This window comes from Monodelphis domestica, chromosome 3 (assembly GCF_027887165.1).
Source record: "Monodelphis domestica isolate mMonDom1 chromosome 3, mMonDom1.pri, whole genome shotgun sequence".
Classification (NCBI taxonomy): domain Eukaryota; kingdom Metazoa; phylum Chordata; class Mammalia; order Didelphimorphia; family Didelphidae; genus Monodelphis; species Monodelphis domestica.
In genome coordinates, this window is record NC_077229.1 from 89,359,394 (window position 1) to 89,383,479 (window position 24,086).

A 24,086-nucleotide genomic window follows, 5' to 3' on the forward strand; every position below is an offset into this window, starting at 1 on the left:
AGGATGTGGAGCCCAAGTATGGGGAAGAGCTTTGCAGAGAAAGAAGGAAGGGATGCCCAGTTCAGAGAAGATCTAATAATCCAGGTCAGGGTGACTGGAACGTAAAATGAGAACAGGGGAATAAGATGAAATCAATCCGGAAAGGTGGGTTGGAATCAAACTGTGTCCAATATTCCAAGTTCCTTCCCAACCCAAGGCCCCTTTTTGTTCTGACATTTTCCATCCTTCGTTCCAAATTCCCTTAACCTTCCATGAACTTGAGACCCCTCCCCGAGCCTGGACTACATTACCCAAGATGCCTCAGCTTACGCGCCTGCGCTATAGAGGTGGTGATGGAGCGGCGAGGCTGGGGGTGGGAGAGGACCGAAGTCCCAGGCTGGGCGATGGGTTCTGGGCACCTTTGTGCCTAGGGGCGGGCGGCGGTGGCTGCAGTGGCTGCGGCTGCGGCTGCGCAGGGCGCACGGGGGCTCCTACGGGCATCCTGGGCCGGCCGCCATGGGGGATCAGAAGGTGGGGGCCAGGGCCAAGGGTAGGGGGTGGGGGTGGAGATGGGAGACGGGGCGGGGCGCGCCTTGCACCAGGTGCTGCGGCAGCGTACTCTGCCCCATCCCTGGCTCAGGCGGGCCTGGAGCCCGGCGTGGGTTATGGGACTGCGGGGCCGACAATAGTCGGCAAGGGTCCATGGGGGCTAGCGGAGAGGGACCCCGTTCTAGGAATGGGCCCCAGGGTCCCCCGCAACCTGGCCTGGAGCAGAGTTGGGGCAGCCCCAGTCCCACCCACCATGCTGAGGACCTGCATTGCTGTTGCAGCCTGGAAGCTGGACTGGGAGGGAATGGAGCTCTCAGCCTGGGGATTAGTCCCTTGTCCAGGTTGTCAGCCCCAGGCTAGTCCCTTTCTCCCTTTTCCTTGCTTAGCCTCTACTATATCCTTCCTCCCTCCCTCCCTGCTATACCTTCCACCACTCATCCACCCCACCTCCCACCTCCCAGGTTATTGCCTTTCCAAGCGATTGCTTCCTCTGACTGTTCTCTTCACATGGGCTCTCACCCCATCATGCTCTACCTCCTCTCTCCTTCCCAACTTAGTCCAGTTCCCACAAATTCTTGTGTTTTCCTTGAGCCCCTGGATACTGGGACATCCCAGAGGGAACTTAGAGGATATGGGACTGTCTGGGCTGAGAAGGATGAGATAGACTTCAGGTAAGGATGGGATTTTGTATCTTTGGGGTTGGCTCAGGAGGCACTGAAGAAGATCATCACAACTCTGGCAGTGAAGAATGAAGAGATACAGAACTTCATCTATGCCCTGAAACAGATGCTGCTCAATGTGGAGGTAGGAAGAGATGGGGGAAGAGCCAGGGGAAATGTGTCTGTCTGCCACCTGGGAACAGCTGAGAGTCTGTCTTCTAAAGTCTTTCCCAGATCCCACTTTTTAGGTTTGAAGGTACCTCCTAGCCCTGACATTCTGTGCCTAGGGACCCTCTCAGCTCTGACACCCTGTGTTCTAAGGACACTCCCACTTCTGACACTCTCTGTTCTAGAGGCCCTTCCAGTTCTGAAGTTCCATGTCCTAAGGATCCCCCCAGCTCTGACATACTGTGCTCTAAAGACTGTCCTAGTTCTGGCATTCTGTGTCCTAAGGACTTTTGAAACTCTGACCCTCTGTGTCCTAAGGTTCCTCCTAACTCCTAAGGACCCTCCCAGTTCTGACACCCTGTGTCCTATGGGCTCTCCCAGCTCTGACATTCTGAGTTCTAAGAGCCCTCCTAGCTCTGATATTCTTTATATGATCTATGTTCTAAGTCCTTTCTGCTCTGATATTTGCTGATCTAGGATTCTAAACCATTCCCTTGTTAGACCAATTCCAACAAGGTCCAGGAAGACCTGGAGGCAGAGTTCCAGTCATTGTTCTCACTGCTGGATGAGCTGAAGGAAGGCATGTTGATGAAGATCAAACAGGACCGGGCTAGCCGAATCTATGAACTCCAGGTGGGTCTACTCCTTTGGAAAGCAGACATCCCAACTCTAGAGAAGAGAGTGCAAAGTTAGATGAGGCACTGAGTGACTTTAATGGAATCCCTAATTCAGCCATACTCTTTTCCTTCAAATTGAATTTTGAAAATTTCTTTCCCTTTAGAAACTTCTTTTTCCATCCCTGTGGCACATATGTGACCTTAAACAAGTCACTTTTCCTTTCTGAATCTGTTTCTTCATCTCTAAAATGAGGGAGTTGGATTAGTAGCTCTAGAAGGTCTCTTCCAACTCTAAATTTATGCTGTAGGATTCCCCTTAAGTCCAAGCTTCAGCCCATCACTGGCTCGGACCATTGTACCAGTATACCAGTGCTAATAACTAACATTTCTGTATCATTTGAATGTTAATGTTTTATAATTAGGTCCAGATTGATACAAATGAGGAATCCCCTATATTCAAATTCACATGGTTCAAGGTTATAATCATGTAAAATATGATCATTGATTCTAGGCCAATGGAAATATGCCATGCAGATTTAAATAATGCATCCACTTCCAGGGATCCACTAATTTGGATCTAGCTGCACATAAATTCTTATTTGATCCTTATAACAATCATGTAAAATAAGTGAGTCCAGGGAGTATCATCTTATTTCACAGATGAGAAAACTGAGACCCTGAAAAGGAAGGAATTCACCCATGTTCGGTCACAGAGCTAGCAAAAGGCAGAGATGGGATAGCAGACCAGATCTTTCTTGATTTTGTCTCACCCTTGTTCTAATCTATTCTCTCTCTCCCTGTCTCTGTCTCTCCCTCCCTCCCTCCCTCTCCCTATCTTTGTCTCTCCCTCTCCCTCCCTTCCCCCCTCTCTTTCTCCCTCTCCCTCCCTATCTCTCTCCCTCCCTCCCTCCCTCCCTCCCTATCTCTCTCCCTCCCTCGGTCTCCTCCCTCTCTTTTTCTCCCTCCCTCTTACTCCCTTTCCCTCTTTCTCTCCCTCCCCCTCTCTCTTTCCCTTCCTCCCCTTTCTCTCTCTCCTTATCTCTCTCTCTTCCTCTCCTCCTTCCCTCCCTCCTTCTCTCTCTTCCTCTGTCTCTGTCTCCCTCCCTTCCTCTCTCTCTCCCCCTCCCTCCCTGTCTCCTTCTCCCTCTCTCTGTCTCTATCTATCTCTGTCTCTCCCTTCTCCCCCTCTCCCTCTCCCTCTCCCTGCCTTCCTTTATGTCTCTTTTTCTCTGTCTCTGTCTCTGTCTCCCTATCCAAATTTTACCCATCCTTCAAACCTGAGCTCCAACTGTCCAGCTTCCATTGGAACTTTCCCAAATCCCTGAACATTCCAGGTCAGGCTACTAGATTAGTCTGCCTAATGACCAGCTCTGGTGACATTCTTCCCCTGCTCAGGAAGCTCTTCCGGCTCCTCCTGCCTACTGCTGACAATAGGAGTCCAAAGTCAGCAGCCTGACATTTGCAAGTCCTTTATACCCTTCCCCCATCTCCCTTTCTTTTAGCTTTCTCTCTCCTTTGCTCCCCATGTGCCCTTTCAGCTCCACTCCAGGCTGATTGTTTTCTTTCCTCTGGACAGCCAACATGACTCTACTGGAAAGAATGCTGGGTTTGGAGTTGGCCAGGTCTGGGTTTGAATCTCCACTTACTTCCTGAGTGACCTTAAGAAACTTACTTCTTCCCTGGGGCAACTAGGTTGCTTGTCAGGCCCAGAGATGGGAGGTCCTGGTTTCAAATCTGGTCTCAGACACCTCTAGCTATGTGACCCTAAGCAAGACATTTAACCCTGTTTGCCTCAGTTTCCCCATCTGTAAAACAAACTGGAGAAGGAAATGGCAAACTACTCTAGTATATCTACCAAGAAAACCACAAATGGTGCCACAAAGAATCTGACACTACTAGAAAATAGCTGAACAACAACAATTAAGGGATGGAAGGATAACATGAAGGCTCTTGGGATGTTTAGCCCAAAGCAGGCAAGATTTAGGATAGCTTTCCTTAGGTATTGGGGAGGGGACCTTCCACCTGGAAAAGAGAGATTTTTTTTTTTTTTTTTGCGATTTGGCCCTAGTGGTGGGATGCAGAACAAAGCTATATGGGACAATTTGCAGAGAGGCAGATTTAAGTTTTATATAAAGAAATTTCCTAACAATAAGAGTCCCAAATACAAGGTGCCATCTTGAGAAAAAGCCCCTTTCATGGTGGTCTTCAAGCAGAAAGTGGAGAGCCATTTCAGACACCTTGCTTTTCAGGTATAGATTAGATGCATTAACCTCAGAAGTTCCTTACACTTTAGATTTTGTGATTCTGTGGTTCCTGGCTCTGCTACTTACTGGGTGAGATGGGCAAATTAGCCGCTACAGACCTCTGGTTCTTTATCTGCAAAATGTAGAAGATGACTCTCTTTCTTTTCCTTTCTCTTCTTTCCTTTCTTTCCCTTTCTCTCTCTTCCTCCCTCCTTCCCTTCCCTCTTCCTTCATTTTTTCTTCCTTCCTTTTCCCCTTCCTTCCTTCTTTCCTTCCTCCTTTCCTCCCTCCCTTCATCTTTTCCTATCTCCCTCCCTTCTTTTACCTCCTTCTTTCCTTTCTTCCTCCCTCTCTCCCTTTCCTCCCTCTTTCTCTCCCTTCCTTCCTTCCGTATTGGTAACATCTGTAAAACAGAAAGGCAAAGGCCAGACAAATGGGATTAAATGACTTGCCCAGGGTCACTCAGCTAGGAAGTGCCTTAAGGCCAGATTTGAACCCAGGTCCTCCTGACTCCAGGCCTGGAGCTCTATCTGCTGTGCCACTTACCTGCCCCATTCACTTTATTTCTAAAGACCTTCAATGAATAAACATTAAATACCTACTTTGTACCAGGGACTGTGCTACATGCTAGGGATAAAAAGATACAAGTGGAATAATCCTTGCCTTTGGGGAGTTTACATCTAGTCAGAGGAGATATAATATTCTTTGGCATGTAAAAACTGGATCTGAGACTGGGGAGCAAGGCACTGATGGCTGGGGGACTCAGGAAGGACCTTTGGGCACTTGAGCAAAACCTCAAAGGAAAGCTTCCTTTGCTCCCTCTTCTGGCTGTCAGGTCCCTTTAGGTGGTTCCTCGTCCATCTCAGGTACACTTCAGGGTTTGCTTGACTCACGTTGCCTCTTCTGCACCTTCTCTTCCCCTCAGAACCAGCTGGCCGCCTGCACCAAGGCTCTGGAGAGCTCTGAGGAACTTCTGGAAACAGCCAACCAGACACTGCAGGGAGCAGACAACCAGGATTTTCCCCAGGTCTGGGACCAGCGCTTGCAGTTGGGTGGGGAGAGCCTTGGTGGGCAGGGCTGCCCTGGGAGAGGGCCAGAGACTAGGCTTTACGTGGGGTAATAATACTGATGAAAATAACAACAGCAACTGACACCCCCCCCCCTCAATCATTACTTTCTGTCTTAGTAACGACAGAAGGGCAAATGGGGTTAAGTGACACAGCTAGGAAGTGTCTGAGGCAGATTTGTACGTGGGATTCCCTGACTCCAGACGTGGTGCTCTATCCACTATACCACCTAGCTGCCCCAAATGTAATGTTGGTCATTCTTCAGGCACTTCAATTGTATCTGACTCTTTGTGACCCATCTTGGGGTTTTCTTGGCAAAGATACTGGAGTGGTTTTTCCATTTTCCTTCTCTAGCTCATTTTACAGATGGTAAACTGAGGCCAACAGGGTTAAGTGACTCACCCAGGCTCATATAGCTAGTAAGGGTTTGAACTCAGATCTTCCTTATTCCAGATCAACAGCAACTGCCATAACTACTCTTCTGCCTTGGAACCAATATATAGTATTGATTCTAAGATAGAAGGTAAGGGTTAAAAAAAAAAAAGAATTAATTCTAAGACAGAAGAGTGGTAAGAGGTAGGCAATGGGAATTAAGTGACTTCCCCAGGGTCACAGAGCTAGAAAGTATATGAGGCAAGATTTGAACCCAAGTCCTCCCAAATCTAATTCTGGCTCTCAATGTACCAAGTCACTTAGCTGCCCCAATTAACAATAGCAAAATGTCATAAATTCCTATGATGATTTAATGTACTACTCATTAAATTATTGCATACATTAGGTCTTTAAAATAACTAGGATGAGAATTTTTATACAAAAAAGTTACAAATTAAAACTTACATTGTATAATTGTGTGGGGTTTTTTAAGCTCTTACTTTCTGTCTTAGAATTGATACTTCGTATTGGTTCCAAGGCAGAAGATCTGTAAGAGCTAGGCAATTGAGATTAAGTGACTTGCCCAAGATCACCCAGCTAGGCAGTGTCTGAGGTCACATTTGAACCCAGGACCTCCCATCTCTAGGCCACTGAGCCACCCAGATGCCCCCCTAGTTGGGTTTGATGTTCCCTCTGGCAATGCAGATTGCCATCCCTCCATGCCTCTTTATCCTGTGCCATTATTGTCCATGGCCTCCCATGAGCTCAGGAGAAGGGGTCTCTCAGATGGTGCTGGAAGCCTTCCCTGACTTCTCTTAAGAATGCTGGTGGAGTCCATTGCCCTCAGCTATCATCAGGGGGCTGGTCCATATCTCTTGCTCATGCGTTTCCCTGACAGTCTTATTTGTTCCAATTTTTCTTCTAATTGCTGCCACCTGCTCTCCCTCACAACACACCTCTCCACTGCCTTTGGGGCGTTCCTGCCTCTTTAGAGACCATAAGGTAGCATCATCCGTCACAACTGTGCGACAGGGTCCCGAGAGAGGCCAAGCAGAGGCTGGGAACCTCTGGGAGGGGGAGGGATTTCTTCTAGACAGGAGGAGGCATCTGGGAAAAGATGTCACCTGAGCCCAGCCTTGAAGGAGCTGCTAAAGACCTCCAGGGCTATACTGTCTAGTGGGATTGATAAGACATAGGACAGATGATCCATATAAAAGTTTAAGGGTCTTATTTGTGTGTTATTGAGGCAAGGGTTTAAAATACTGTGTCTTTTTAGGATAGAGCAAAGAGTGCTTAATTTGAAGCCAAAAGTCTTGGGTCTAAATCTTGCCTCTGCTGCTTAATAAGTGGGTGACTTGGGGCAAGATGTGTAATTTCTCTGGGTCTCAGTTTCCTTATTTATAAATTGGACCAGATCATCTCTGACTTTGCTTTCAGCTCTAAAGCCTGTGAATTTTGTCCTCTTCCCAGTTCTCTCTCCTTCTCCCTTCCTGACTTTCTAGTGAAAGGAATCCCAGGCAGGGAAACAGGAAGCCCACGTTTGAGGCATCGGTAGCTCTCCCGCTAATTTAGTGTGTGATGATGGGTAAATTCCATCTCCTTTGTGGGCCTCCATTTCCCCTATCAAATTAGGGGTTACAGTAGATGATCTCTAAAGCCGCATCCTTCTCAGAAAGGGTGACTCTGGCCCTCTCCTTCCTTTTTCCAGGCTGCCAAGCAGATAAAGGACAGGTAAGATTTTCCCTTCTCTCAGTGGGCCCTGCCTTAGTACCCCTGTAATTTGCCCCATGTACACCCAATCTACCCCAAGGAAGCCTCCTTACCGCCAAGCTCCAGAGCTGTATCAGGCTAGAGGAGAGCCGAGAGTTCAGGGGAACCCAAAGGATTTAGGTTCTGGAAAGGACCTTAGCCATCACCTATGGAGAAAACAGAATCCCTGTGACAGTAATTGACTTGCTCAAAATCACAGCGAAAGTCAGCGAATAGGCTCGGGTTCTAGTTCAGTCCTCTGACTAAAATTCAAGGTTCCCAACTCCAAGGAAGGGTGGGCTTCCCCCCGAGGGAGGGAATGAGAGAATATTCCGATCCCCCTCCCCATGGTTCCTGGTGGGTCCTGGGATGGCAGAGCCTCCAGATGATCCCAGACTGTCTTCCCCGCAGTGTGACCATGGCCCCGGCGTTCCGGCTGTCCCTGAAAGCGAAGGTCAGTGACAACATGAGCCACCTCATGGTGGACTTCGCCCAGGAGAGACGCCTCTTGCAGGCCCTGAAGTTCCTGCCAGGTGAGGTCTGGCATGGGAGCCTGGCCTTGAGCCTGGGGTCTGTGGGAGGCCCAGGAAGGCCATGCACTCGGCAGGCAGCTCTGTGACACCCTCTGTTCTCTCCAGTGCCCAGCGCCCCAGAGATTGACCTCGCAGAGTCCCTGGTGGCAGATAACTGTGTGACCCTGGTGTGGCGGATGCCGGATGAGGATGGCAAGATTGACCACTACGTGCTCGAATACCGGCGCACCAACTTTGAGGGCCCACCTCGGCTCAAGGAAGACCATCCCTGGATGGTGATCGAGGGCATCAGGCAGATGGAATACACGCTGTCTGGTGAGCAGAGACCTAGGGCGAGCGCCTTCCCCATTAGGGCAGAACAAAATCCCCTTCTCCATTCCCTCTGTCCTCTGGGATCTAATTAGGCCACTGTGTTGGAGGTCAATAGGGAACTGGGCTTTTAGTCTCAGCTCTATCATTGTGTGTATTCTCTGAGCCTCAGTTTTCCCATTTGTAAAATAAGAACATTGAACTAACAGATCCCTAAAGTCTCTTTTGGTTCTGACATTCTAGGAATCTAGAACTGCTCATACTAAGTATTATTACTTTCTGGAAATACTATTTAGTAGTAGTAGTAGTATTTTAATTATTAAATTAAATAGTTTATTAAAATATCTATATATTATTTGTATGTTATATATTTGTATATTTATATATAATATTTGCATATTATATATAATAAATGAATAAAATTAAATAATATTCAATATTATTTAGTATGTGATAGTAATAGTAATAATATTTAGTACAATTATTAACAGAAGTAATAGCAATAATTATACATTTATATGGCACTTTAAAGTTTATAAAATACTTGACAAATATATCATTTTAACCTCACTATTACTTTAGGAGCATGTGCTATTGTTGTCCCCATTTTACAGATGAGGAAACTGAGGCAAACACAGGGCAAGTAATTTGCCCAGAATTACACTAGAGCAGTGATGGCAAACCTTTAAGAGGGGTGGATGATGTCCTCAGGAGCCCATGGAGAGGAGGAGGGGAACAGCCCAGCCTTGCATCCCTCTGGCTTTCTGGTAATGAACTCTGGCCAACTGTGCTGGGACGATGGCCCAGGTGCCCACAAAGAGGGCTCTGAGTGCCCCCTCTGGCATGTGTGCCATAGGTTTGCCACCACGGCACTAGAGCATTGGACTTGGAATCAGGAAGACTCCGCTTCATAAATTCAAATCCTGCCTCAGGCACTTAGTAGCTGTGAGATGGTCGACAAAGTTTCTTAACCCAATTTGTCTCAATTCATCTGTAAAATGAGCCGGAGAAGGAAATGGAAAACCATTCCAGTATCTTTGCCAAGAAAACCCAAAAATGAGATAAAAAACAATCAGACATGACTGAAACAACTCAGCAAAAACAATATGCAGACTCAACGTGTCTGAGGTAGGATTTGAATTCAGATCTTTATTCTGTTTCCGTGCTTTATTTACCATGCCACCTAGCTGTAGTGTTAGTACTTGGCCATGCTAAAGTTGTATGACATAATCATATGTCCTATGTGTTAAGCACTGGGCATACAAGGAAAAAATACAGCCCCTGCCCTCAAGGAGCTTACAATCTAATTGGGGAAATGACATGTAAGCAAATCTTTACAAAGCAAGCTGTATGCAGGATAAATAGGAAATCATTAAGAGGGGTGGGAGAGCAGTAGAAGGTGGGATTTTAGTTGGAACTTAAAGGAATCCCAGAAGGTCAATGGTTGGAGTAGAGGAGGGAGATTTCTGGGAAAATGTCCAGAGCCAAGAAATGGAGTTTTGTTTGTGGAATAGCCAGGGGACTGGTGTTACTGGATTGAAGAGTATGAGATGGGAGCTAAGGTGTAAGAAGACTGGAAGGGTAGGAGTGGGGTAGATTGTGAAGGATTTTGAATGCTGAATGGAGCATTTTGTATTTGATTCTGGAGACAATAGGAAGCCACTTAAGTTTATTGAGCAGGGGAGTTGTCATGATTGGATCTGACCTTTAGAGAAATCACTTTCATGGCTCAATGGAGGATGGATTGGAATGAGGAGAGCGTTGAGCCGGGCAGAGCCAGCATCTGTAGTAATCCAAAGTGGGAGGTGATGAGGATCCTAACCGGAAGGGTGACAGTGTCAGAGAAGAGAGGGGAGCATATCTAAGAGATGTTATAAAGGGTAAATCAACAGGCCATGGATATTGGGGGGAAGAAGTATGAGATCGAGTGAGGAATGGCCCCAAGAGGGGGGAAGGTAATAGAGAAAGTAAGATGGGAGGGTTTAAGGGGAAAAGATATCAGTTCTGTAGCTTAAGATGTCTACTGGACAATCAATTTCAGAGGTCTGACAGGCAGAGAGAAAGGGGCAGGACTGGTGCATTTGAGAATCCTTAATAGAGGGATGGAATACTAATTAAATTCATGGAAGCTGTTAAGATCACCAAGCAAAGTACCATAGAAGGAGAATAGAAGAAAACCAAACATGGAACCCTTGAGGGACATCTATGGTTAGAGGGCATGATCTGGAGGAAGATCCAGCAAAGGATACAGAGAAGGAGCAGTCAGATAAGTAGGAGGAAAACCAGGAGACAGTCATGTCCCAAAAAGCTAGAGAGAAAAGAATCTCAAGGTGTATCTGGCTTTAAGACACTTAGCTGTTTGACCCTGAGCAAATCACTTTACCCCAGTCGCCTAGCCCTTACCTCTTCTGTCCTGGAACCAAAAATTAACCATATATAGATTTAAAGACAGAAGGTAAGGGTTTATTAAAATTATATGTAATAAAATATAAATCTATCAACCATATAAATTAAATATAAAATTTTGAAATATAATAAACTTATTAAAAATGAAAATTTAAATTAAAAAAAAATTTAAAGGGGTATTATCAAAGAAAAAAGAAAAGAAGTGACCATGGGGAAGATAGGTAGCCCAGGACTGGAATCTGTAGGACCTGGGTTCAAATCTGACCTCTGACACTTTCTAGCTGTGTGACGCTGGGCAAGCCACTTCACCCTGAATATGTGGCCCCGGCCACTCTTCTGTCTTAGAATTGATATTGACAGAAAATAAAGATTTAAAAAGAAAAGAAGTGATAGCTTGGGGATGACAGAGAAGGCAATCTGCTAGGGGGAAAGGGATGGCATGGGACCTCCTAGATAAGTAGAGGGGTTGGCTTTGGTAAGGATTGGATGCCAGGCTGGCCTTGGAGCTGAGGTCAGGTCCCAACTCCAACACACTCACTTTGTGAGGTTGGACAATTTATCTAACTTCTCAGGACTCTTGGCAACCCTCTCTGTGTATAAAGCATCAAGAAGACATTGTCCTGCGTGGTGTAGAGGGAACTTCCTCACAGGGAGGTTTCCTTGGTCATTGATCCAGCCTCTGTTTCCTAGTCTTTTGTAATATAATGTCCCTTCCATTCATACTTAGTGTTAATTTTTTTTGTTTTTAATTTTAATAAATTTCCTCATGAATTTTCCCAAGTTATATAATCCAGATTCAATGTTAGTTGTTTTCATGTGACTTCATGCTTAGGGAAGTTGTGGTGCTACCCTTCCAGTATTAAACCTAGTAGCACCTATTAAGAGTTATTTTAGGGTGGCTGAGCATCAGTAGTACTTGGTAGTATTGTGTGTGTGTGTTTTTTAACCTCATGTTCCGTCTTAGTATCAATTCTAAGACAGAAAAGTGGCAAGGGTTCAGCAATGGGGGTTAAGTGACTTGACCAGGGTCACACAACCAGAAAGTATCTGAGATCACATTTGAACTTAAGTCTTCATGACTATAGACCTGGAGCTTTATCCACTGTGCTAACCAGCTCCCCAGTAGTGTTGTTAATAGTTTTTGGTGTTATTTAGGCTTAATGGTATTCACTGTTAATAAGATCATAAAATTTAGAGTTGGAAGGGAATTTAGAGATTATCTAATTCTGTTGTTCCTACTTAGGGATTGGTTCACTGTGATGATCCAAAGGCTTCACAATAAAAATTCTTTAATGGGGGGGGGCGGGGCGGCTAGGTGGTTCAGTGGACAGAGAGCCAGGCCTAAAAGATGGGAGGTCCTGGGTTCAAATTTGGCCTCAGACACTTCCTAGCTGTGTGACCCTGGGCAACTCATGTAATCTCAGTTGCCTATCTTTTATCGCTCTTCTGCCTTCACTTAGTATCAATTCTAAGACAGAGGGTAAGGATTCCTTTTGTATTTGAAGGGTTAAGGTCTTTCAGTATGTATAGGGAGAAAGAGTGAAGACCTCCCATCTTAAAGCGGGGTTCTGGGGAGACAACTAAAGTTTAAGGTTAGCTCAGAGAGAGGAGAGGGGGTTTGAAGATTTTTCCCCTTCTGCCTTCCCTCCTTAGCTAAGACTGCTCTCCCAGATTCTTCTGTCCCTCTTGTCCCCCCTCCACTACTTGAGACCAAAGGGTCTTCCCTTAATATGTTCACTCACACTTGATTCACAGCTTGGGGAAAAGATAACTATTTTAATGTCAACTCAGCCAGAATAATACAAAGGAATAACTAGTAGGGAAAGAATGGAAAAAGGAAGGTGGGAAAAGGGAGTCCCTGTCTCTACCTAAAACCCTTTTCCCTCCCTCTTCAAGTGTGGAGGGAACTCAGGCCTTGGCAGCCTGAGCCCCCTAAGATAAAGTCAGGTTGACTCACCCTGGGTTTGGCCCCTTGGCCACAGTTCAGACTCAGGGCAACAGAAGCTGAAGTAAAGTTGGACAGAGATTTAAAAATGTCTTTCTCAGGTTTCCTCTTCAATAGTCTTTTCAATTGGGAAATGTTGGGGGGAAAGATTTCCAGTCACCAGCAGGAAAGGTGGGTAACCCTCAGGAGAAAGTCTTTTTCTACCTTCTCTCTTCAGCTTCTCAAGACTGAGAGCCCAACTCCTCTACCAGCCAGAGTCTTCTCCTCCTTAAGATTCCAATCCCTTGGGGCCTCTCCCCCAGAGAAGTGAGCAGTTTCACACATTCTTCAGCCTGGCACTTTTTCTTTAGTGCCAGCCTCTGTCACAAATCCTCCATTTCCTGTTGTTTGGCTGGTGCCACCCTGGCCCATGCCAGTTACTTAACCTTCTATGTCTATTCTAATCTATCTGTGTTACTTATTGTTCCCATCTAACCTCCCCCCTCCCAAAATAATAAATCTTATCCTAATCTGTCTATTTACTAATCTAAATTCCTATCTTATGCTAAGACTGAGTTGTGGGAAGAGGGTTAGGATTATGTGCCAACAAAGTTTTACAATATAACAATTTCTTAATACAAAGGTTATTCCTATTGCAATCCTATTGCAATTGCAATATAAAATTTAACTCTTAAATAAAATTGAACTATCCTATGCCTTATGTAATGCTAATTCCAATATAACAATTCATAACAATTATATGTATATATATAAATTGACTTGAATCTAAATGAAATCTGATTTATTCTGTCCCTATGTTATCTCTCTAGTTATAACATTCCTTTTTCCACCCTAAACTACTCTGTCCCTGTCTGTTAATGGTTAGTATTTTAACTCTCTCCTTTATATCTATATTAGTGGATTAGATCGTTATTATGCTATCTATGTACATGTCTGGGTATTCTACACATTTACATATGTTACATGTTATTCATATACATACATATATATATGTGTGTATATATATATATATATATATATATATATATATCCTCTGGTACTAGAGATCTATTTACAGATATACAATTTATGGGCTGTCCTTATTTACAGCACAGCCCCTAATGTCAGTGTGAAATTTGTTCATGTTCTAGATATGTCATGGTGGATGCATACTTATTCCTCTTCAGGAAAGCCTCTTCTCATGTTGCCTGAAGATCTCTTCTTCATTTTTCCTGTGTAGATTCCAATGTGTATGTGGATGCAATTCCCTATATGTGAACTTAATGTGATCAGCGACTAATCTTATGAGACCCATTTTCCTGAAGTTCATTCCCCATAATGTCTTTCATTCAAAGTTCTTTCCATTTGTCAGTGTGTCTTCTATCCTTTGGTGTTGCTTGAAGTAGTCACCGGTCCAAGGGTACCTTCTCCTTTAAAAGGTACATACTTGCCTGTCGTCTCACCTTGAAAGACGATCTCAGGTATCTGGAACTAACGTGTGCATGGGGGCAGCTGGGTAGCTCAGTGGATTGAGAACTAGGCCTAGAGACGGGAGGTTCAAATCTGGCCTCAGACACTTTCCAGCTGTGTGACCCTGGGCAAGTCACGTATCCCCCATTGCCTAGCCCTTACCACTCTTCTGCCTTGGACCCTATACACAGTATTGACTCCAAGACAGAAGGAAAGGCTTAAAAAAAAAAGATTATTAACATGTGCATGCATGTAAGAGTGAATATGTTGATGCATGTGAGTGAAACTTTATATAGGATGTTTGTGCCATCTTCATGTGTGCAAGTGAATTTTTTTTTAAATGAATGTAGGTATCTTTCTTAATGCGATAGTAAGGCAATTATAATATTCCTTTGTGGTTGATTGTAGAAGTTAATGATATTTTAGTCTAGGCTGGAGATGGAAATTTGTATATATGTTTACTAATTCTAAGGGTTTCTAAATCCACCCAAATAAACTCCCAGGTTCTGCAAGGAACTGCTTCTCCTGTGTTTCACAGGCTACACTAATCCTCCCTGATCTAACTAACCCAAATTTATACTATCTGTATTGGGCATTATTCTATTTTGGTTTCACACAATAATTTTTGTTTGGGTAAGATGCTCCAATAGCATCTTGGATATTTCTCACCTACATTTACTGGAGTTCGTGGACTTGTCTCAGTTTTTTTTTCAGCCAGGGCTTGTCATTTTGGGCTCAGGGGTTTCCCTGATTTGATTAAGTTGGTTTGGTTTTTTTTGGTTTGTTTTGTTTTGTTTTTGTGGATCATGTGTCAGATCTTATGCCTAGTATCAGTCTGGGTTCTTATAAGGTTTCGTGTTGTTTGCTACCCTGTAGAACGCAAACCAGCCCTGGTACCAAGTCTTCTCAATAGATGGTATTGGTTGTGTTATGAGATGCTCAAGGGTAGAGAAAGTAGATGTGATAATATCATTTCATTGTCTATCTCTTTTTGTTTGTTCTCTATTATATCACATCCAGTTCAGTGTCACTGTCCCCAAGTCATATTTCTTACAAAATTCTTTATAACTACTGACTCCTGTAATATACAGTATTTCCTCTACTGATAAAGAGTTTTCTATGTTTTCAATTACTTCCTCAGAATCAGAAAAAATCTGTCACACTTTAAAAAATTCTTTAATGACAATTAAAGCAGTAAATGATTGTCCTATTATGTGTACAAATAATAACTAGGTCTTGCTGGATTACTTCTTTTAATTCTTACAGGATGTCCCACATAAAATATTTAGAATTATTTTGCAGTCTTATAATTTTATATTTTTTAGAGTTTTCATATTTATAGGTAGAATAAAATTTTACATTTTACAATCACAGAGGCAGCTAGGTGGCTTCATGGATAGAGCACCAGGCCTGGAGACAGGAGGTCCTGAGTTCAACTTAGACCTCAGATACTTCCTCGCTGTGTAACCTTGGGCAGGTCACTTTATCACAATCTCCTAGCTCTTACCCACTTTTCTGCCTTGGAATTGATACTCCAGGACAGAAAATAGTGGTTTGTTTTGTCTTATTATATTATGTAAAATTTAATTTGGAAATTTTAAAGATAAAAGTTACCTTTCTAGCACTTGATAAATAAAATAATTTTAGGAGTAGTATATTAAATTACCATGGGAATTCACAACACTTGGTTATTATTGTTGAAAGGGGTCAATGGAACAAAAATCTTTGGGCACTGCTAATCTAGTCCACCACCCTCATTTTGCATATGAAAAATCTGAGGCAGAGAAAAGTTGAATGATTTGCCCAAAGCCTTACAGTTAATAATCCATACAGGACTTAGGGGAAAAATAAAAAGAGAAAGAATAAAGAGAAGGAGAAAGGAAGGAAGGAAAGAAGGATGGAAAGAAGGAGGGAAAGAAAAGAGCAATGAGAGAAGGAAAAAGAGAAGAAAAGAAGGAAGAACAGAGAAGGAAAGAAAAAGGGAAAAAAGAGAAAAATAGGAAGGAGGGAAAGAAGGAAGGGAGGGAGGAAAGAAGGAATGAAGAAAGAAAGAAGGAGCAAGGGAAAAGAGAAAAGGAAGAAAGGAGAGGAAGAAGGAGAAAAGGAAAGAAGGGATGAAAGGAGAAAATAGGAAGGAGGGAAAGAAAGAAGGGAGGAAGGAAGGAGTGAGAGAAAAGAGAGAAAGTAAGTAAAAGAGAGGAGGAAGAAAAGTAAGAAAGGAAGGAGGGAGAAAAGGAAATAAAGAGGGAAGAAAAGAAAAGGAGGAAGGAGAGAGGGCAAAGAAAAAAGAGGAGGAAGGAGAGAGAAGAGAAAAAGGAGAGAAGGAAGGAAAGAAGGAAAAAAGAAGGAAGAAAAGGAAGACAACTCAGTGTTGTTAGCACTTTTTGGTGTTATCCATTGTGAAAATAATTTTGCTTTTGCTTGTCAGTAGTGGGACTCACTGGTTCTATTCTGGTTGTAACTTTGCCCACTATTAGCATGTTATTTAGAGAATGAATGCATTTCTCAGGGTGCTGCAGTTGTGTGATTCCCTCAAAAAGTCTAATGATTATTAGGAGGTATCTGTGGCTTCCTTTCAGGTCTGAAGTTTGACATGAAATACATGAACTTTCGAGTAAAGGCATGCAACAAGGCAGTGGCTGGAGAGTTCTCAGAACCCGTCACACTGGAAACCACAGGTAACTCCCTTCCTGTTCTCTCTCCCCTCCTTTGATGCCTCCTTTGAGCCTTCCTTAAGAACTCTAGACTCTAGCCTAGCCTCCAAGTCCTTCAGCTCCATCTTCCTTGGAAGTATTGAGCCAGGGAAGGTCAGTCCCTGCCTGCCTCTAGAAATAGACAGGTTCCACAATGAGGGGGCAGTGACCATGGCCAACGAGCATCCCAGGAAAGGGTCTAATTGCACTGCCTCCCACAGTGGCTTAAGCCCATTCCTTCCAGCATAATAGTATAATAGAATATTATATATATATATATATATATATATATAACAAATTGTATATTATGCACATTATATATCATATACACAATAGACATATTATATAAATAACGATAACAGCATAATAACTTACACTTCTATAATTTTGCTTTGGTGCAAATATTACTAGCCCATTGAACAGATGAGCCAATAGGCTGAGAACATCTGGCCTTCCTCACCCTCACCCTCCTCTCCTCCTTAGTCCCCTAAGATCGTGAGCGCTGGACACCATTGCTGACCTACAGGGGACAGGCAGTGCCTCTAGCTCTGGACTCTAGGGAGGGGGTTGAAACTGCCCCAGAATAACACAGTTCTGCCTCTGGCAGCTTTCATGTTCCGACTGGATGCCACGACATGCCACCAGAATTTGCGGGTGGAAGAATTATCGGTGGAGTGGGATGCCATGGGAGGGAAAGTTCAGGACATCAAGGCTCGAGAGAAAGACAACAAAGGTCGGACTGCCTCTCCGGTCAACTCCCCGGCCAGGTAAGTCTCTTCACTCCCCAGATTCCCCTGGTCTGACAGGGAACCAGACCTGCCTTTGGGAAGCCTCTAGACTGGAGGGGCCGGGGCAGAATGGAAGACCAATGCCTGGAAAACTTGCAACAAAACTCGTTCTTGCATGGAGGTACCACTGGGCTTTTGAAGACTACACCAGTGAATTGTTAAGCTCCAACGTGGTCTGTTTTCAGCTCCAATGGATTGACCACTGTGGGTGACTTCTTTGGCCCAAACAGTCCAGCAAAATATGCACTGACCCTTGGTCCTCTACTGCCCCCTGGTGCTCCTGCAGAGACAGTGGCAGAAATAGGTAGGAGAGGGTGCCAAGAATCTTCTTTAAACCTTGAACTTTCTGAACTATTAACTGTTGATATTCTGAATCTGAGATCCCTGTTCAATGTCCATGAGGGGACAAACCACTGAGGAAATGATGTCAGATTGGCGTGCCCACTAGACAAATGAACCATCGACTTGTTGATCATAATAATAATCCAGTCCTAACATTTACAGAGTTCTTACTGTGGGCCAGGGAAGGCTAGCACCTCTAGGCTGCTCATCCTCCATTGGTGTCCACTTGCCATCCAGCTCTCACCCACGGCTCCTAGAGGCTGTAGCATGCGCAGTGGCCACACTCTCTTTCCAGGCAGATGAACTAAACCAGGTGGAGGGTAACCGACAAGCCTCCAGCTCATCAGTGAGTTAGGGGGTGTCTCTATGCCAGTATGTGAAGACTTCCCCTGGTGGAAGGGGTAGAGGAGAACAATTTGTTCCATTGGCCATGAAGGCAGCCAAAGAAGATCCTTAGAACTTGGACAAGACATGGAAGCCACCATGGAAGGTCATCCATCACCATTCATCTTGATCCTTGACTTGCCGTTGGACCTTGATGACTCTGGAAGAGAGAATGAAACTGATGGCTTTGTGCAGTTCTGCCTCCCTTAAATCCAATTCATGCACAAGTCAAAACCTCAGCCTGTGATGTCCCTGATCCGCTTTGAAAACAAAGGACAAAAGAGGACAGCAATTATGTGTCAGACCCTGTGCTGAGCACTTTGCAATTATTATCTTATCTGATCCTTACAACAACCCTGGAAAGCAGGGGCTATTATATTATGATCTCCATTTTACAGATAAGGAAACTGAGGCAGAGAGGTTAAGCGATTTGCCCAGAGTCACACAACTAGTAAGTATCTGAGGCCAAATTTGAACTCAAGTCTTCCTGGCTCTGCCTGGTGCTCTATCCACTGTGCCTCCTAGCTAGCAACCGAATTTAGAAGAATGGCTAAACCTGAGATATGGCACGTGTTTAAGACCATCTGAATCTGATCTGGTTAAATAAGCTACTCACATCCCAAGTTGGGGAGTGGATGCTAGTGTTGTGTTGCCCATTTAGGTCATATATGTCCACATAGGTTGTCATTTTGCGGGGAAGTATGAATGGATGTCAGTGGGATTTTTCATACCCTTCTCACAGGAAGACTGCTTACTGTATGAGGGTGAAGAAGAGAAGAGACCATAAAGCTGACTTCTCTCTTCTTTTATTCCCCCTTCTCTCTGTTCTCTTCTAAGAGGGACCATTCTACTAGAATTTTATCGGTCCTGCTAAATATTGCTGGGCTAGGAGAACAATTTTTAGGTCAAAATCACTATTTTTTAAAGTTCAAAGATATTTTATCTTCTCAGTTACATGTAATAAATATTCTTCAACGTATGTTTTCTGAAATGATAAGCTCCAAACCGCCTTCCTCCCTCCCTTCCTTCCCCCGACTCCGAGAGGGTAAGCAGTGTGTTCTGGGCCATACGTGTATTATTGTGCCAAACACACTTCCACCTCGGTTCTTATTGTAAGAGCACACTCATACAAAACCCAAAGCCCCAAATAAAATCGTAAATACAACGACAGGCGTGAACGAAAGTCTGCTTTGAGCCATATCCGTCCAACTCCAACAGCTCTTTCTCTGGAGGTGGATGGCATGGCCCATCATAAGTCCTACAGAATAGTCCCTGATCATTGCAGTTAAAATCACTTCTTCTAGAGGGAGGATGCTCCAGGCTCATACGGAAAAACTTGGCACCCCCAAATGCTAATTACCCCCCCCAAAAGACCACCACAAATAATGAATAAATATCAGCTAAGCCCATTTATCTAAGCAGATAGCACATGGAAATTGGATTCTTGCACATTAGTATGTATCAGAAAATACACAAAAGTAAAAGAGCTTTTCAGCTGAGTGAGACAAGATCTTGCTCAACCAAGAATTAAGGCCCAGTTTCACCCAAGGGGAAATTCCCAAAGGCTCTACAGAGCCAGATGGAAATCAGAGACATGTGGAAGAGTTGGCTTTCCCCTCCATATCTGCCTTCCAAATTCTGCCTCTTCCATGTTGCTAATTGTGCTCCAGAAGAACCTGGAGTGCCAAATGTTCTCCCATAAAGAAGAAATGAAGATTATCTCTCCTTTCCAAAATGCAATCACCTTCTCCCTTCATATAGGCTAACAACATCCAGTAACCATTTTTTTCCACCATAAATAGGAAAAATAGAATTAGGGGCAGCTGGGTGGCTCAGTGAATGGAGAGCCAGGCTTAGAGATGGGAGGTCCTAGGTTCAAATCTGGCCTCAGACACTTCCCAGTTGTGTGACCCTGGGAAAGTCACTTGACCCCCATGGCCCAGCCCTTACCACTCTTCTGCCTTGGAGCCAATACACAGTATAGATTCCAAGATGGAAGGTAAGGGTTGAAAAATAACTGAATGATATTCTATAGCATCCTCCATCCCTATAGTCACAAAATTAACTGGAAGATGCTACAAGACCTTGCTATATTTATTGACTGTTTTAAAAAGCATTTGATTTAGTAGTATAAAAGCCACTGTTCATTCAATTCACCAAGAATTTAAGTGCCTGCTATTGTGCCAGGCACTGTGCTGGTGGTATAAAGAAAAGCATGAGAAATAGTTCCTGGCTATACAGAAGTTACCCTCCAACAAAAATCATACAAGATTCCTTAAAAATCATAACGGAGATGATCAATCCATTGATTATTACCATCCAGCAAAGGCCAGCCATCTGTCTGCTCAGCAAGAATGAAAGATGCCCCCACGGACGGACGGACGGACGATTCCCTGGAGGTAGGGAGGTCCTCCAGGCGCTTCTGTTCAAATCCCAGAACCTGTCGAGCTCCAATAGGAGATACACAGTCATTCCAGGGAGATTGTGTATCAAAGGGGGTATTTGTAAAGTACTTGGCGCAGCACCTGGCACACAGCTGGCATGGGAAAAAAATCCTCCTTCCCGTCCCCTACAAGAGTCTAATTTAATTATCCATCCCGGAAAAGCCGAGTATGTGAAGAATGTCTGTTGTTCAATCTAGGATATACTTTCAAGCGGATTCCCCATAGCGTTGGTCCTTTCATCTCTCGGACAGACAATGCTAGAGGACAAGGAACTGGTCCCGGAATGGAAGAGGAATGGGAACCGTATCTTAGTGAGATAGTGCACATAATGAAATTATACGTAATAAAAATGATATTATTGAAATTATAATCATATTACATGCAATATATGCATGGAAGGACCTCAAGCTTCTTCCTGAAACAAAGGCCTATCTATTTCTTTTCTTTTTTTTAAATCCTTACCACCTTCCATCTTAGAATCAATACTGTATATTGGTTCCAAGGCAGAAAAATGGTAAGGGCTAGGCAATGGAGGTTAAGTGACTTGTCCAGGGTCACCCAGCTGGGAAGTGTCTGAGGTCAGATTTGAACCCAGGACCTCCCGTCTCTAGGCCTGACTCTCTATCCACTGAGCCACCCAGCTGCCCCTCCCCCCATTGATTTCTTAACCCCAGTGCTCTGCCATTGATGCTGCTTGTTTCCAGTTCATGGGCTAAAAGAGTCTGAAGAATGAAAGCTGCTGTTCCCACAAAGGCCATATGGTGGTCATAAATAGGCTGGAGAGTGCCAATGAACACACAGTATAAACGATGTCGTCAGAGGACTTTGGGATCCAAAGAGGAGCCGGGTGCCTGGACGGGCCCCGGCATGCTACGTGGTCATGGATGGGGGGGGCGTGGCTTGTGTGCAATCTGGACCGCGTGGCCGGAGGGGCCGCCCCGCTGACCGGTCACCGATGCACCGAAATGCGGGGGATTTGCAGTGAGTTGTGTGTGGGAGGGTAACGTCTTTTTAAAATACATTTTTATGGATGTCTTTTGCATTTTACATCATCGTTTCCCCCAGGATCCCCTCCTAGAGAGCCATCCCATAGGGATGATAGTATAGGAAGAAAAAAAGAGGGAAACAATCCGCAGGACTGATCAGTGCATTTGTAAAAGGCCAAAATCATGTGTGTTGGGCAATGCCTATGGACCTCCCACTTCCATCTCTCTTTGAGTCATGCCTGATCTTTATTTTTTATTTTTTTATTATTATTTTGTAAACCCTGATCTTCTATCTTAGAATCAGTACTGTGTATTGGTTCCAAAGCTGAAGAGCAGTAAGGGCTAGGCAATGGGGGTTAAGTGACTTGCCCAGGGTCACACAGCTAGGAAGTATCTGAGGTCAGATTTGAACCCAGAACCTCCCATCTCTGGGCCTGGCTCTCCATCCCCTGAGCCACCCAGCTGCCCCCGTCCCTAATGTTTATAAAGAGGATTCCCTCAGACCCTTCCTAGCTGGGTGACCCTGGGTGAGTCACTTAAGCCCTGTAGCCTAGCCTTGGAACACAAGATGGGAGGTAAGAGGCTAAAGAGGAGCAAAGATGCTGGGAGCGGAGCTGGGTGGAGGGATGGGTCCAGGGAGGCTTCCTGGGTGGGGGTTTGGGGAGGAAGAGCTGCCAGCTCACGCGAGCCCCCCTCTGGCTCACAGATGCGCCCAGTCTCCCAAGAGGATGCCTTCGGGGCGGGGAGGCCGGGACCGCTTCACAGCCGAGTCCTACACCGTGCTAGGTAAGCTGGGTGATGGGGGCCCGAGGGATGGGGGCATGGTGTGCCGGGGGGCGGGGTCTGGGCACGACACCCGGGCCTCCCCCCAAGCTCTGGGGCCTTCGGGTGTGGGTGGTGAGGCCTGCAGAGGGGGGCTCGCGGGAGGAGGGGAGGCCCCAGGCTCATCGCGTCGCCCTCCCTCCTAGGGGACACCCTCATCGACGGTGGCGAGCACTACTGGGAGGTGCGCTACGACCGGGACAGCAAGGCCTTCGCCGTGGGCGTCGCCTACCGCAGCCTGGGCCGCTTCGACCAGCTGGGCAAGACGCCGGCCTCCTGGTGCTTGCACCTGAACAACTGGCTGCAGGTCAGCTTCACGGCCAAGCATAACAACAAGGCCAGGATCCTGGATGTGCCTCTGCCGGACTGCATCGGGGTCCACTGCGACTTCGACAAAGGTGGGGGACCCCGGCCAAAGGAGGAGCCCCGCCGGGCCTCGGCCCTTCTTCCTCAGCCCCTCCCCCGTCCTGCCCCTCCCGGTCCGTCTGACCCGTGTGTCTGGATGTCTGTCTGTGTCTGCAGGGGTCCTGTCCTTCTACAATGCCCGAACCAAGCAGCTGCTTCACACTTTCAAGGCCAAATTCAACCAGCCGTTGCTGCCGGCTTTCATGGTGAGGGGAATGGGGTTCCGGGCCTCGGGGTGACTCTCTGAACCCCGATCCCCTTTGGACTGGATCCATTTCTCATCCTGAGCCCCACTGCTTCCTCCTCCTGGTCCCTGCCCCCCTTCGCTCCCCGGGATCCGCCAGATATCCCGCTCAGGTTCCTCGGAGTCCCTCTCCCTCTCTGAGGCCGCCTTGGCTCCCCTCTGCCGTCCTCCCTGTGGGGCTCACTCTCTCTCTATGACCCCTCAGGTGTGGTGTGGAAACTTCCAGGTGTCCTCCGGCCTTCAGGTGCCCAGCTCGGTGAGGTGCCTCCAGAAGCGGAACAGCGCCACCAGCAGCTCCAATGCCAGCCTTACCTAGCCTGCCCTTTCCTGCCCCAGCTGCTGCAGGGGCCCACCTCGGGCCTCGGGCTGTCCCTTGGGCCATGACCTGGGGAGCCTGGACTTGACCCCGTGGCCCAGTCCCCTGTGAAGGCGATGGGAGCCCAGGGCAGCCTTGGAGCCCTCCCAAGGGCAGCTCCCTCCTTGCAGTTACCTCTTCTCACAACAAATGCTGCTTTGGGCCTTAACACAGACCAGGAGTCCAGAACTAGGGCTGGATTCATTCTATTCCCCCTCCCCATCCCCAATTAAAAGGAAATCCACCTGGCTGGGCCCCATTCTTGATCTTTCAGCTCAGGGTTCTCCCGCTGCCCTGAGGCAGGAAAGGAGACACTCTGCTCCTGACCCATTGCGTGGGACCTTGGCCCGGTGCCTCTCCCTCTCTGGGCCTCAGCTTCCCGGGGCGGGGTTTGGACCAGAGGATCCTCGAGCTCCCTCTGGCTCTGGCCTTCTAGGCTCTTCCTCTCTTCTCAGCCCCTGCTGCCCTAACAGGCTAGGCTGGGTGTTTGTTCTAAGGACCCTTCCAGCTTTGATATGCTTTAGCCTGTTTTTTTCTTTTTTCCTTTTTTTTTAAACCCTCACCTTCCATCTTAGAAT

At 45.8% G+C, this 24,086-nt stretch overlaps 1 protein-coding gene across 1 annotated transcript; it reads left to right on the forward strand.

The window, feature by feature from the left end:
- The first annotated feature begins 307 nt into the window (after positions 1-307).
- FSD1 (fibronectin type III and SPRY domain containing 1) lies at positions 308-23,756 on the forward strand. The gene is made up of 13 exons (XM_001374510.5): positions 308-510; positions 1,237-1,332; positions 1,857-1,988; positions 5,141-5,242; positions 7,363-7,385; positions 7,815-7,936; positions 8,042-8,251; positions 16,625-16,723; positions 17,346-17,505; positions 22,389-22,468; positions 22,651-22,902; positions 23,027-23,115; positions 23,359-23,756. The coding sequence occupies exons 1-13, from the start codon at positions 496-498 to the stop codon at positions 23,467-23,469; spliced, it is 1,491 nt and encodes a 496-aa protein (XP_001374547.2). The 5' UTR covers positions 308-495; the 3' UTR covers positions 23,470-23,756.
- The last annotated feature ends 330 nt before the right edge of the window (positions 23,757-24,086 follow it).

Coding starts and splice junctions, on each gene's coding strand:
- FSD1 (XM_001374510.5), top strand. Junction 1,989..5,140: donor GCCGAATCTATGAACTCCAG/GTGGGTCTACTC, acceptor TCTTCCCCTCAG/AACCAGCTGGCCGCCTGCAC. Junction 22,903..23,026: donor CCACTGCGACTTCGACAAAG/GTGGGGGACCCC, acceptor CTGTGTCTGCAG/GGGTCCTGTCCTTCTACAAT.